Source organism: Ylistrum balloti, unplaced genomic scaffold, assembly GCF_031769215.1.
Source record: "Ylistrum balloti isolate Yb309-2 unplaced genomic scaffold, AGI_CSIRO_Ybal_v1 Utg369680, whole genome shotgun sequence".
NCBI lineage: Eukaryota > Metazoa > Mollusca > Bivalvia > Pectinida > Pectinidae > Ylistrum > Ylistrum balloti.
The window spans coordinates 1,537,049-1,552,173 of record NW_026781921.1 but is presented as its reverse complement, the minus strand read 5'-3'; the positions used below and the strand labels follow the sequence as shown (position 1 = coordinate 1,552,173).

Here is a 15,125-nt window from a genome sequence, read left to right as displayed (position 1 = left end):
CCTGGTATCGTTGAATTTACACAGCATTTAATGAGACTATGAATATTAAACCACCACAGGATATATTTTCATGCAAGATTGAGCTGAATCCAACTGGTGAATCTCAGGAAAACTTGAGGAGTTTAAAATATATTTATCATATTGCATTTAGACTGACCAAAAAATAACTAGGCACAGACTATCTCTGAATAATTACAGGCAAATTTCAGCCAAATCGAACTGATGGAATTTGAGAAGACGTTTGAAGTAAATGAAACAAGATGGCTATAGGTTATCTTGACTCTGATGACATAAATACCCAGAAAAAACTTAATGCAACATAACATGATCCACAAACTTATAGATATGGTGACCATGACCTTTGACCTTTGACCTGTCACTTCTCTGGCTAAGGGTCTGATGTAAGGATCAAATTTGCTGCTAATCCCAAGAAAGTGATAAACATACAGCAATGTAACAAAATAATTCTGGAGTAGGAACATCCAGTTAGTGATCAGAAGGCATCGAATGATTTGTATTCGTTTAATATAAGTGGTTATGTATTAATTCTATTTTTACCATTCATTGTCGTCAGAATCATCCGAGTCATACATCCATTTGAGATCGATTCCATCGCACACGTCTTTTCCGCCAGACGCCATGTCCTCCTGTCATAACAGACAAACATTAACTTTATTATTAGTTTTCTTTGGTCATACCACATTTTCAGTTTCATTCTCCTTTTCACTGGAAAGAAGAAAATCTGTCTTTACTCTAGTAGGAAAGGAATGCAAACACTTTAGTTTACATATCGTTTAAACATTCAAAATATAACATTATAAAGCACAGCTTTTATTGTAATGCCAATAAGGATTGTCTGTTCGGGTGTAGTAGGTAAATCCTTGTAGGAACACAATATTCCATCGGATGGGAAAAATCAAACCCAACATAGTGTCATCATTCACCACTCCAGTTTCTCAAACCAATGATATCCTATTGAACTATGCCCTCATCAGGTAGATAAAAAGTGAAAATATCACCAAGTCCGATTATGTGCACTCATCAAATAAGTAAGGGGTGAGAGTGTCACCAATTTAAATGTTTTGTCTTCTTTTGTAAATTATTGCTATGTTACACAATCAGAACTGTTGCCAATTTGAAATCATTGCCTACCTTAATTAGAACTTACTACATGACGAAATCTACACATTGCTTTGATCACATCTAGGTAGTTTGCCGACCCTAGACATCAGAAACATCCTACCCCAGACATCAGAAATATCCTACCCTAGACATCAGAAACATCCTACCCTAGACATCAGAAATATCCTACCCTAGACATCAGAATCATCCTACCCTAGACATCAGAAATATCCTACCCTAGACATCAGAAACATCCTACCCTAGACATCAGAAATATCCTACCCTAGACATCAGAAACATCCTACCCTAGACATCAGAAATATCCTACCCTAGACATCAGAAATATCCTACCCTAGACATAAGAAATATCCTACCCTAGACATCAGAAACATCCTACCCTAGACATCAGAAATATCCTACCCTAGACATCAGAAACATCCTACCCCAGAAATCAGAAATATCCTACCCTAGACATCAGAATCATCCTACCCTATAGTTCAGCAACATCCTACTCTAGACTGGTGATAAAAGAATGTAGTGTATACAGTCAGACTTAAAACTTTCTTTTTGTCTACACTATTATTGTTTAGAAGGATATTTATAATCCTTCATAAACCTTAAGTACATATTATAACACACATATTTTAATTCATCATTACACATAATAAATTACCTAGATGTAGGTTACTCAGATTTTTTTTACTGTGACCATTTATATAATAATTTTTACAGAAAGATTTACCTGAACAGCAAAGTAAATAAAGAATACTTCATACAGACGTTATTTACTTACATACAGGAATACATAAAAGAAAAGCCGTTCCTTAATTTCAAAATGTTTACCACACCTATATATGTTTATCTGTTTCACTTGTTAGGCCAGGCCTGCAATGTTGTGTTCATCAATCAGGATCTGGTGTTTACAGGTACAGTAACAATTAACATACACCTGTACCGTTACTCCAGTACACCTACAGCTACCAAACAGAACATCTCCTGACGCTATTTTTAGCCCCAGGTGGGATTCACCTCTAAACAGGAGTCCACTGTGTATTAACAAGTTGTAACTGTTTGTGGATTTTCGTATGCCTTACACATCAAAGGCTGTGAACAGGTTAAACAGTCTGTATTCTTATAAATACATTTCCACTATGTACATAAACTGGTGCTCCAAGTATGGTGCATGACAGCCAACCAATTTTGTTTTCTTATTAAAGAATTTCAATCTGTGTATATTAAAACAGACTTACACATATCCAATTATGTTCCAATCTTTTTATGATTACTATGTTGTCAAATACAGTGCAGGCCCCTGGTAAACAACCACTGACATTATCAAACAAGTAATGATAAGAAATTGTGATAACAGAGAGAATTCCTAATTGTCTGTCAAGACATTATGTTACATACTGAAGTCTGAAACATTTGTCATAATGCAGTAGTTACTGATTATAAATATCTAAGTTGCATATTTCTGACGAACATATTAGATATAGAAATATTCCATGAAGATATCACAAAACCTATATATCAATGTATACAACACACTTTTATATAAACGGTATTATCCTTTTATCTAAATTCAATGGTAAACTTATCAATATTTTGTTTAATATTTTAATATGTTACATGCAATTCTTGCTTGCTGAATTGTGGTAAAACATATATATGTTTTTTTAAAAATTTGTTGTCCTGGATTAAGGCTGCGATCATTCTCCGCCTTCCCAAGAAATGAACTGACAACCATGCATAAAGGATACAAGTTATCTCATTATCAGCTATATGGGACTTTCAATCGGAGCTACATTTTTTCGATACCTCATTTATTTCTAAAAGCATATCTTTTCTGTCACCTTGCACAACATGATACCAGCTAGCTGATGGTCATTTTTCATTTTCTATACATTAAAAATAATATTTATTTTGTGGGTTTTTTATTTATCACTTTTTCCACTTTTAAACAACAGATCCCACATGTTTTCTAGCATTGCTGAGTCAAGTTAGGTCAGTATGTAACAGGAAAGGGTGGTTTGACTATAGATCATTGTTATCAATATTAACACACCTGTAAGGTTTACCTCTATTTTACTTGTGATTAGGTAACAGGGCTCCAATACACACAGGTAAACCACATGTCTTATTCATGACTTAAAACTTCCCATGGAATTTAAAGGTCACTGACAGTTAACTTCAGCATGATCAGGCAATTTCAAACCTGTATTATCATTGTACAGCCTTGTAGTATTTGTAATAACAACAGGGTTTCATTAAAGAAACCTTAAAACTTGTACCACAAAGTAATAAAGCCATGTCTGGTTATCAGCCCACACACATCTCTAGACTGTTCAGTAGAATTACAAAGGAAATTTCATTGTTCTGCAATAAGCCCACACCTGACTTTGCAGTCAGAAATAATGTATTGCTTCCTTTTAATACATAAGAAATATATGAGAAATACAATTATAATTATACATACTTGACTTAAGAATACATGTGATGGGTTTTATTTTTCCATATTGGATAATATCAACGCCCTAATATACACAGGGTTGTGGCCTTTTGATAATTTTTTAGATGATGAATTTTCAATCTGATGTGAAGGTGAGCCATGTCAGCTTCAACTTTGCATCCTCTGAAATCAAAGGTGTGTTTTGAGCCTACTTAAATCCCTTATTTTTGAATACTTTGTTGATGGGGCTGTCATAAGGAAAAAGATATTTAACCTTATCTCTCTGGAAAGCATGTGGCAAGCTTTTTCCCTGATAACCCCAACAGACTAACATACTGATGTGGTGGACTGTTGTCAGTATCAAAGGTCTGTCTTTCTTTCAGGAAACATTAAATAGATCTATAAAGGTATAATGACTTTAAAATAATCTGTGGATATATATATATACACAAATCATAGACTGCAAAAATGGATTTACATTAAACAGCTATTTGCATACTAAATACATTTCAATCTCTATGCTGATGTACTTTTGATTTTGTATACATTACGTAAACTGTTACAGTGAAACTAGGAAAATGGGCCAAGGAGGTGAAAACGTCACATGCAGGAATATTTGTACATTTCAGCAGCTGTAATTCAGGATAAGTTTTATATAGATAGTGGTCAAGGTTGGTTCGAGTATAATTTCAGTATGATTTAAATCTGTATCATTGTCAAAGATACAGGGGGAGGTTTTTCAAAGATGTTTACAGAGAGAGCATTTAAATTCATACTTCAGACCTAAGTATTTGTCGCTCAACGTCTTATATGATTTATTTTGTTGAAATGTTCATATTTACAGGCAAATTTCAATTGTCATTTCACAAAGTAATGGCTAACTTGATTTGTGGTCCAAAAAGCTTGCTCTGGCTGAAGTCATGATGCATTGTACACTTTTTGTTGATAATCATCATGGTAATCTGATAATGTCTAAACTATAACTTCATTAATTTAAGTTGAATTTTAATTTATTTGATTCCCATAACAAGTCTGGTGTCCATCATTTGTGATTCCCATAACAAGTCTGGTGTCTATCTTTTGTGATTCCCATAACAAGTCTGGTGTCCATCATTTGTGATTCCCATAACAAGTCTGGTGTCCATCATTTGTGATTCCCATAACAAGTCTGGTGTCTATCTTTTGTGATTCCCATAACAAGTCAGTTGCCCATCATTTGTGATTCCCATAACAAGTCAGGTGCCCATCATTTGTGATTCCCATAACAAGTCAGGTGCCCATCATTTGTGATTCCCATAACAAGTCAGGTGTCCATCATTTGTGATTCCAATAACAAGTCTGGTGTCTATCATTTGTGATTCCCATAACAAGTCAGGTGCCCATCATTTGTGATTCCAATAACAAGTCTGGTGTCTATCATTTGTGATTCCCATAACAAGTCAGTTGCCCATCATTTGTGATTCCCATAACAAGTCAGGTGCCCATCATTTGTGATTCCCATAACAAGTCAGGTGCCCATCATTTGTGATTCCCATAACAAGTCAGGTGCCCATCATTTGTGATTCCCATAACAAGTCAGGTGCCCATCATTTGTGATTCCCATAACAAGTCAGGTGTCCATCATTTGTGATTCCCATAACAAGTCAGATGTCTATCATTTGTGATTCCCATAACAAGTCAGGTGTCCATCATTTGTGATTCCCATAACAATTCCAGCAATTGTGATTATTTCCTATTTCAGTAGGGAATAAGGGACCTTTATTAATAAAATATTAATGAAAGTTATCTCCCTTTATTTGTATGTATGCAACCACAACAATTTCATCCCCTTCAATGACCAAAAAAGCTTATACCCATGAAATAGCTGTTAGGCTTCAAACAAAAAAATAAATTACACATGAACATTTCCTGTTATGTATCTAATTATATGTGATGACTCACCTATATATATCTTCTGGATCAAAATTTCATTGACAATAAAATCTGATAAGAAAATATTAATTGAAAGACTCAAATTACCTTTTTCTTCTTCTTCTCCATTGCTAGATAAAAATTGGCACAGTCAAGTCGATGTACAGGTTAAAATCTGAGAAAACCTTAAACACTACACCTAAATCCATTAAACCACTCCAAACCCGTCAATCAGTTTTTAATTGCATATGACAGTTTGTCATCACATAAATCCAATATATCAGACAGAGTTCCACAGATTTTTCTCACTTCTAAAGAAGAAAAGTCTGATATAGCTTGCTTGTAATGTTACAAGTATTTAACTACTAACAGAACAAGATTTTTATCCAATTACAATGACACATTTAACATGACGTTATATCAACAAAATGTTGATTCTGTCAATTAATATTATCATGTTGATGCTTTTCCATGTTGATACTTCATTTATATACATTAAAATTCTCCGAAGTCACACTCGAGCAGCACATCTGTATCACATCCAAGCTTGCCACTCTTACAATATAGTATTTATGTACAGAGTACATGATCACTTCCTGAGGCTGTCATTCGGACAGCGATGGATATTTTTGTGTACATATTATACAGCATGGCTATAAGAGTTATACCACTGCATTTAGGCTCCTATCACTGGTGTACAATGCATATATATCCGTGTGTTTAATCCTACCTTAAGTTATTCTTAAACAATGCATGCATTTTAATGAGATGATAAAGCAAGTTTCAATACGTACTCACAGAACACATAGCTATTCTTTTAAAATCTTTAAACATTTGGCGGGTCAAAGTTCACCCTTTGTCAGGAGTAACAATTAAGCACTGAGTTACATTTTATATAATCTAATTGTATACATCCTTTAGCATAGCTGTTAGAATATACAATAGGCAATAACACACTGATCGTGCTGTCAGCTGATGTAATCTCATTTCACCATTTTATCAACAAGATGTTCAATGGCAGCTCAATCTTCATTAAGATAATCCAACTTAAGTTATTTTTCTGTTCATTCCAGATCTAAAGCACTGTTGATATGGGACTTAAGGACCTCTTCCAATTGAAAGTATCTCTCATTTGCTGTACACTTTTTAATGGTGTATTTTGATGGTCTTATGAAGTAGATCTATTCAATAGTTCACAAGATACATGGTTCATAAGCCTCAAGTTATGGATGCATGTATGCACAGCTTATTTTTATCACCTATTTAGCCCTTGACCTTAAAATGGAAAACAACTCCATATTAAATGAAGTTCTTTCAGTCAGAATGTTTTCCTTTTATGGGTTATTTCTAAGAAATTCTACTTACCCCATGGGTAAGTATCTATACCTGGGATTTTCAGACTGTTAAACAATGATCTGATTTAGATTCTTTGGTCACGACACGTTTATCAGACCAGATTTTGAGATTCCAACTGTAACTCCTTAATATATTGGACTTATTGACTACATTTCAACCACCAGGTTGACCAAGTACATTTTCTCAATGAATTTTATTTATTGAATACATTTTCCCAATGAACCTGACTTATTGACTAAATTTCCCAACTGGATCCAATTTATTGACTAAATTTCCCAACGGGATCCAATTTATTGACTAAAATTCCCAACGAGATCCAATTTATTGACTAAATTTTTCTAGACATAATGTGACATCAGACAGAAAGGATTTCACCTCCAACTGACAAAATTCCAGTATCATTCTCTGCTTGTTGTGTATTACCAGTAAACGATATACCAGACCAGATTTGGAGACTCCTTTCCATACCGACATACCCAGGCAAACATTGGACAAGATATACAGACTCCCTTCCCTGTTGAAATAACAGAGCACACAATTACAAGATTAAGGGGCTTCCTTCCCACTGACATACCAGGGCATATATTAGACAAGATCTAGCGATTCTATTAACCAATATTATACAAGATTCAGAAATTTCCATGTAATCACCATTGACATATACAAGTGTATATTAGGTTAACTTAGAGTCAATTTCTTTCCTGAAGGCAGTGACAGTATATCAGACCAGATTAAGAAAATTTATCACTCATCATATGTCATACAGGCGGTTGATGGTTCAGAAAAAGGTCTATGGATGAAATAAGGTATGCAAAGTAGAGAATTTGCAACAAAAGTAAAAACAGCTGTTTCAGTTTGACGGACAAGTCAATGCTGTGCATCAGGAACTCACCTTTTTGTCCCCCATTAAAATACAAGCCCCAAGAATTTTGGTGTTTAGGACCATTGTCTGCATGTTCTGTGTGATATTGGACATGTAAGAATCATCCGTGCCCAGTCCAGGTACAATGGGACTTTCCTTGTTATTGTTTTTCACCTCAGCAGAGGTTGTCTGCTTCAACTTTCTTCCCATCCACGGAATCATGATTGGAGATGTCACAAATTTAATCACAAGTCCAAATCAAGACTCATTCCAAAGTAGTATTTGCTTTCAGATTTCACTCCAATGTACAACAATGAAAGACAAGAAGTTTTCATGACTTCAGGAAGACAAAGTTCCAGAACTCTTACTTAGTGGAAACTTACAAATTATGATGATATTCAGAAATTCAATAATGTTTTGATTCCAGGCAGTTCCTCCTGGCAGTTATCATTGTATCACTGACTCCATAAAATTATACAAAGTCCAAGCTAACATCCAATGTGAAAATTTAGATTAAATCTTATCCTAAATTTGACCTGTGACTTTCATCCATCCACATGAAATCCACATGATATGATTACCTCACTCACCACAAGTCCCGCGTCTGATGTGTTCATGGTATAGCGTAGGTGTGTATCATTCCTCGAATGACACATCAATGTGTTTAATGAAATTATACACAATTTGAAGTCTTAAAATTTAAACCTATTTGTAATTGTACAACAGAGGTTTAGTAAGCAAATTCTGATAATCTTCGTCTCAGCACTCGATTAAAATACAATTCTATCCAAATTTTCTCCAATATCATTTTTTTAAAGACAATTTTCTTTATCTTTTTATCTTACAAGTTAATAGATTTAACCCTAGCAATATTTCAGCTAAAAAATCAAACTGGTATTCCAAATATTGATTGTGACCCATAATGATTTACATTAAAGGGCCATCGTTTCCATATGTGTTTCATACCAGAAAAATAATATTATCAACAGTGATTCAGTTCTCACACACTTAAGCAGTAAGTTACACCTTACAGAAACATCTCCACGCCAACACTCTTGGAATAACACACTGAGTAAACAGATTCCCAAATGGATAGATGAAATGTCCTTTACTTAATACAGTGAAATGTTACAAGTCTCCTGAGTAAACAGATTTCCAAATGGATAGATGAAATGTCCTTTACTTAATACAGTGAAATGTTACAAGTCTCCTGAGTAAACAGATTTCCAAATGGATAGATGAAATGTCCTTTACTTAATACAGTGAAATGTTACAAGTCTCTGGAGTAAACTTTCCAAATGGATAGATGAAATGTCCTTTACTTAATACAGTGATTTCCAAATGGATAGATGAAATGTCCTTTACTTAATACAGTGAAATGTTACAAGTCTCCTGAGTAAACGGATTTCCAAATGGATAGATGAAATGTCCTTTACTTAATACAGTGAAATGTTACAAGTCTCCTGAGTAAACAGATTTCCAAATGGATGGATGAAATGTCCTTTACAGTAAAATGTTACAAGTCTCCATTTAAAATCAAATTACTGCATCAGTAACTTTTTTCAATTTCTAAAATGTAAAGCATGTCAATTTTTCCCAAGCACATTTACGCAGCAACCACTGAAACTATCAAATTCACACTGATGTTTTCAAGATATTACTGTAAATATCCTTGAATACCTCTTCATGTTCTCATCATCAATCCAAATCCATTACTTGTACAGGTAACATGAATCAAATTTTCTGTATCTTTTAAAGAAAATCAACCACTTAGTTTTACACTTAAATGAGTTCAGCATTATATCATGTTTACTTTGATCCTGTGACTTATTTTTTTGCATAGTTGAAGCTTTCTACTGTACACCTAAGTTTCATTATATACCCAGCTGTCAGTCAAATCATCAGCATTGCCACAGTCTAGTGGTTATTCATTACATTTCGTCAACCAACCATAAATATTCAGCAATAAAAATAAGATTCGATCCAGTTCATGCATGAATGGAGATCTGACAACTGATTTTCCAGTATTTTACTTTCCAGAGCACAAGAGTACGTGAAATTTAGATCTCGAATTATGTCAATTTCTCTGTTGATGGTAGTGTCCGAACAGGAAACTCTGCAGCACTTGAATCAATTAGAGACGCATCAAATATCCTGTACCATATTGACCAGATCTTCATAAATATTTTTTTGAAATTGATGAAAGTTTATCTATAAACATGTGCATCACTATAAACCAATCAAACACAGTTTTTAATTACTCAGACTTGAACCATCAATTATCGCTGAAAAGCACAATGATTTAAACAGGATATAACACTCAGGACTAAACATCGCACTTGTAGCCTTAACTTTCACCGGATACAATCTCTTAGTATCACAGATAGGGAAAGAAACATTCCATATCAAACTTATCAAATTAATATGAATGTTGGTATGATAATATGTCAACCTGCTTGTTCTTCCATCACACTGATAAAAACGGAGGTACATGCAAAAGAAAACAAAGTTTTCAATCTGTTTATATTGACCTATATTACATCAACATTAGATTGATTAGAAGATATATCTCTATATAAGTTAGACAACCACTACTTGACAACTATACATATAGGAATGGTGACCTTGACCTTGAAAATGGGAAAGACAAACACCTCCAAGGTATTGTCATATATGACATCTGTGTGTAGTTTGATCAAAATCCCTGACGAAATGAAATTACTAAAATGATGTTATTGATTCGGGACAAGACAGACAAGATGGACATGAGATGATGCAATTTTGACCCATATGACCTTGAGTATGGGTTAAGGTAATTTCTTTTCACAAACTTTGTCAAACTTCATTCGAGCAATCTACCAGCCAAATATCATAATTTTTTGCCAGTTGGTTATTGAGAAGAAATTGTTGAAATGGAATATATGACAGAGGCCAAACGCAATGTCATGGCATATGCTTATTTGGTCCTTATATATACCTAAAAAATACTATAGTTATATAATACACATACTACAAAAAAACTATTTCTCATCCCAATATACAGAACATCGTTTACTGCTGATTTAATGCATATAAACCAATATTCAACAAGATGATATCTTCATTATAAGCATTTTTGAGGTGGTACATATATACTTACTTGTTGCTATGTGGTGGTACATATATACTTACTTGTTGCTATGTGGTGGTACATACATACTTACATGTTGCTATGAGGTGGTACATGTACTTACCTTATGCAGCAGGTCTACAATGTCTAGTGATGCACTTTTACACCAGAGATTAGAAGGTGGTAGACCAGGTCATGACATTTGTTCTCCTATATGAAACAAACAAATTTGAAAAAAAATATCAACTGTGTGAGCAAGGGCTAACATAGACATATCCCACTCTCTGCTCTCTTTATTTTTAACAAAAACTGTTGAAAGGTTCATGAGATACACTGTACATGTATTTTTAAAGGTAGCGACAGGTTATATAGATCCTGATCTTATGATATATGGTGTAAATTAATAATTATACAAAACTGTTTGAGAGGTTCACAAGATATCACACGAGGGTTTTAATTCGATCAGTGGTTAAGTGTGACCTTTGAACTTTAACTTTGTGCAATGACCACCAAAATAAAATCTTTTGAAGAATTCATGACATATCGTGTATGAAAGTTTTTTTTTATTTCGCAAGAGATAAAGGGTGGCCTTTCACTTTTAACACTGATAAGTGACCACCAAAATCTAAACGGATAAATAAGGTGTGAACATTAACTACATTAAAGATTGATAAATCTACATAGAAGTTCCAAGACCTGTACTCATAGAATTTTGATGGAACTCAAAGAAGTTTGGAAATACTGAAGTTTTACTCCTGAACATTGTTAGTCTGCCTTGTGTTTTAAAAATACTGTGTAAGCTTATGTACATGTACACAACCTTGGTTGATGACCAACAAAAATCATATAAAATGAAGAATTTGATGGTGTTATGTTATGTTGTTAATATGGACTGCATTGATTTGTGTAGAATTGCACACAGGGCTCATGAGCAATTAATGTTATTGTGTATTGAAATTCAAAGTTGTCAAATTTTCCAACAAAGCCAAATTTCATATATCACATTGATTAGCTGATCGCTGAAACGTTTAGCCCAGCACGGAATGAACTTAAACATTTTTTTTATTTGCTTATCATATACTTTGGAGCCATACAGTTGTAAAATAAAAAGAAATCTCAGCGAAAAAGTGTAAAGCTTTGGTCTATGAAATTCATCCGAACGATAGCATTCATAATATGTACATGCACAAATGTGTTTGAACAAGTGTAATCGTTTGATATGCCTACAGTACTAACAACCATTTATAAACGGATAGAAAACAACTTGTATTTGTAACGGACACCTGAAGCATTGAAAGATTGAACAACTGTTACGGACAAGACAATGTGAGCGTCTGCTAAGTACCTGTCAAATAATCGATTTTTTTTCTTGGCGGAAATGCAGTCTTGATATCTAATACCGGCACGGAACTTTAATGGTATGGAACTTCCGGATTTTTTTAGGTGTTTATGTTTCAAATTTATCAGTCATAGAAACAAGTTTTCTTAACAAATTTATGAAACTTTGTAGGCATAAGACGCTGAAGAAGTTTTTATGACAAAAAGGTTATCATGGATCTCAAGAGTACACAAAATAAAAGACATAAACAGCAAAAACAAAAAAATACAAAACAAAACATAGATTTGCATGGAGACTACAGGGAAAAACAGGAAGAATAAGACCATGTGTACCGGAAGGATAATCGTCTTGTGCTTCATCAACGACACATGTCACAAAAGTCTTGGTCAACCCGGTAAGGATATAGAGTCACGTTCCTAAATGCAAAGGATGTAAACAAAAAAGGAACCACCAGGTATACTAACGAGCATCAAACACGTCAGGCTTAATATCGCATTACAAATAAGTTAATGTGTAAACAAAATTCACCGGAACATAAAACTTAGGAATTGCATCAATTACAATCTAGGACCAAAATCAGAATGAAATTAAAACATTCCTAAAGTATTATTACTACACAGCCCATTTCTTTGATTCCAGTAGGATATGATCCTACATTACACAGAGACCTTAATAAATGATGTTACCTTTACATTGAACATATTGAATTTACATTCCATATTTTAGAAATATACTGCATATAATTTAGATGATGTCACTAAACGGTTTAAATATTCATGAAAACCTTTTTTCTGCGTTATTTTGCGAAAACCTTTTTCGTAAATTTAAAATACGATATTTATTGGAGGTAGACGATGATTGTCGTCATTTCATCGCGAATTAATAAAATGACACCTGTCAGCCACTATACTCCTAGAATGAAAATGAAAATATACACTGTATATATTAAAACAGAGCGCGCGCCGATACAGCCTCGTCGTTAGATGTGTTACCTGTCATCACGGATTTAAGTCCGTGCTGTTATATATTGAGATCAGTACAATTATCCCCTTTCACACGTCAATACACAATTTCACCCAGTTTCTATATCTTCCCCAGGGAAACCATCCGTACTAACAGGATATACCTGTCCAAAAGTTGACATGTGATATAAATACAAGTGAGAAAAAATGCTAGTACAATAATGTGATGGATTTTGTCTCCCATCAGTTGTTTTTATAAAAAAAAAAAGAAATGTTCGATCGTATGGGTATTTGCATTAGTTTTATTTCTACCTGCGAATTCTAACGTGTGTGGAGAACAAAAAAGTATCTAGAACGAAATATTAAACCAATAATATTGAAATAGTCGATAATTATGTGAAGCATGATAACAGAGTTCTTCAGTTGGATGAATTAAGCGTAGGTGCTGCTACAAGGATATCAACTTCTAGGGAAAACTAAATATTGTGACGGGTATACACACTTTATAATAGGGTTCAATAATGTTTATATGACGATGATAAAACTTTTCAAAAGTTAGTTTCACAGTTTCTTTAACAGACTAAACTCTGAAATTCGAAATAATTTATGAAAAAGGTCACATGCAGTTCTCCCGACAGCGGCAGCGGTTAGTAATCACTTCTGACAGACGACATGGGTCCCGTTAGTTTTTACCTTGTCGTCGTCGTCACTGAACCACTTATAATGTCAAATGACCAAATATGGACATGCATCAGTTTGGCACGGTGCTGTTTGTGTCATCCGATATCAAGACTCATCTAGCCATATATAACGCAAGGACAAGTTTTAAAGACGCGAAATTCACTTCATATCTTATCATTATTCTAAACACAAAATTACACAGTACATTCTAACGCATCAACTTTACATTCCTGTAATTACGATAAAAGTTTTTTGACAAAACCACCAGGAACGATACTAGTATGTATAAAAAGATAGACTTAAATTCTGCGATCCAATATACAAATATATAACCAAAGAACGCCGGTTTAAAGAATACACATTACTATCCTAACAATCCCAACTAATTTTACAAATTACAATTACAGTTACAAAGTGCATTCAGTAAACACTATCAAATGACACCAAATCATAAACAATACACGGATTAAACTCTCAACGCGTTTTGATTGGATAGCATTGTGAACTTTGACCGGAAAAGCACTCCACGCATTCAAGGAAATTAAAACGCACAAAAAGTAGTTCGTATTTTTTTTTTAAATACTTTAATTTTCATATGAATTTCTATCGAGGTCTTGCTTTGAAGATGATTATTTGCTATAATTTGAAAGAAAATGTAATCTTTCTTTTAGAGAGATGCCACTAAATTTGTCAGTTTCCCTTCAAGCCATGTCTTAATTACTTCGTCCAGCCGAGATGGAGGAGGGCACCAGATATTGATGCGTTGGGATAATATCAAATTGCCAATATGAAATAGTTCCAGATAACCGAATGAAATTTGAACTTCAATTTATCCTGGAAATAAAATCTGACCCTGTCCGAACGGATTCCCATGGTGACCAATTCCTGATTTCGCCCTGCTTAATACTGTCTTTTTGCAGCGACAGAAAAAAGTAACACGGAATGAGGGAAAATAAAGTCGCTAATTATCGACCTCAAGTGTTTCACCTAGCTAATCATCATGATTTCGGCCCGCGGTTCAAAGTAACGATATACGTCGTTTTGTCGTCAAGCGGTGTGAAATGACAAAATTCTTCGTTGTGTCCGCGGTACGAAATAACGATATTCGTCTTTGTGTCCGCGGTACGAAATAACGATATTCGTCTTTGTGTCCTGGGTACGAAATAACGATATTCGTCTTTGTGTCCTCGGTACGAAATAACGATAATCATCTTGTTGTCCTGGATACGAAATAACGATATTCGTCTTTGTGTCCTGGGTACGAAGTAACGATATTATTCTTTATTGTCCTGGGTACTAAATAACGATATTCTTCTTTGTGTCCTGGGTACGAA

The 15,125-nt window shown here is 34.2% G+C and overlaps 1 protein-coding gene across 1 annotated transcript in view; it reads right to left on the bottom strand.

Annotated features, from left to right (window-relative positions):
• LOC132564611 (potassium channel subfamily T member 2-like) overlaps nt 1-7,795 on the bottom strand; it is a 44,270-nt gene extending 36,475 nt beyond the window's left edge. Inside the window, exons 1-2 of the mRNA XM_060229261.1 lie at nt 7,731-7,795; nt 559-647 (exon numbers count right to left, since the gene is read on the bottom strand). Of these exons, the coding sequence (XP_060085244.1) occupies nt 559-647; nt 7,731-7,793 (152 nt within the window). The 5' untranslated portion in view covers nt 7,794-7,795. The remainder of the gene's footprint in view (nt 1-558; nt 648-7,730) is intronic.
• Between the last annotated feature and the right edge of the window lie 7,330 nt (nt 7,796-15,125).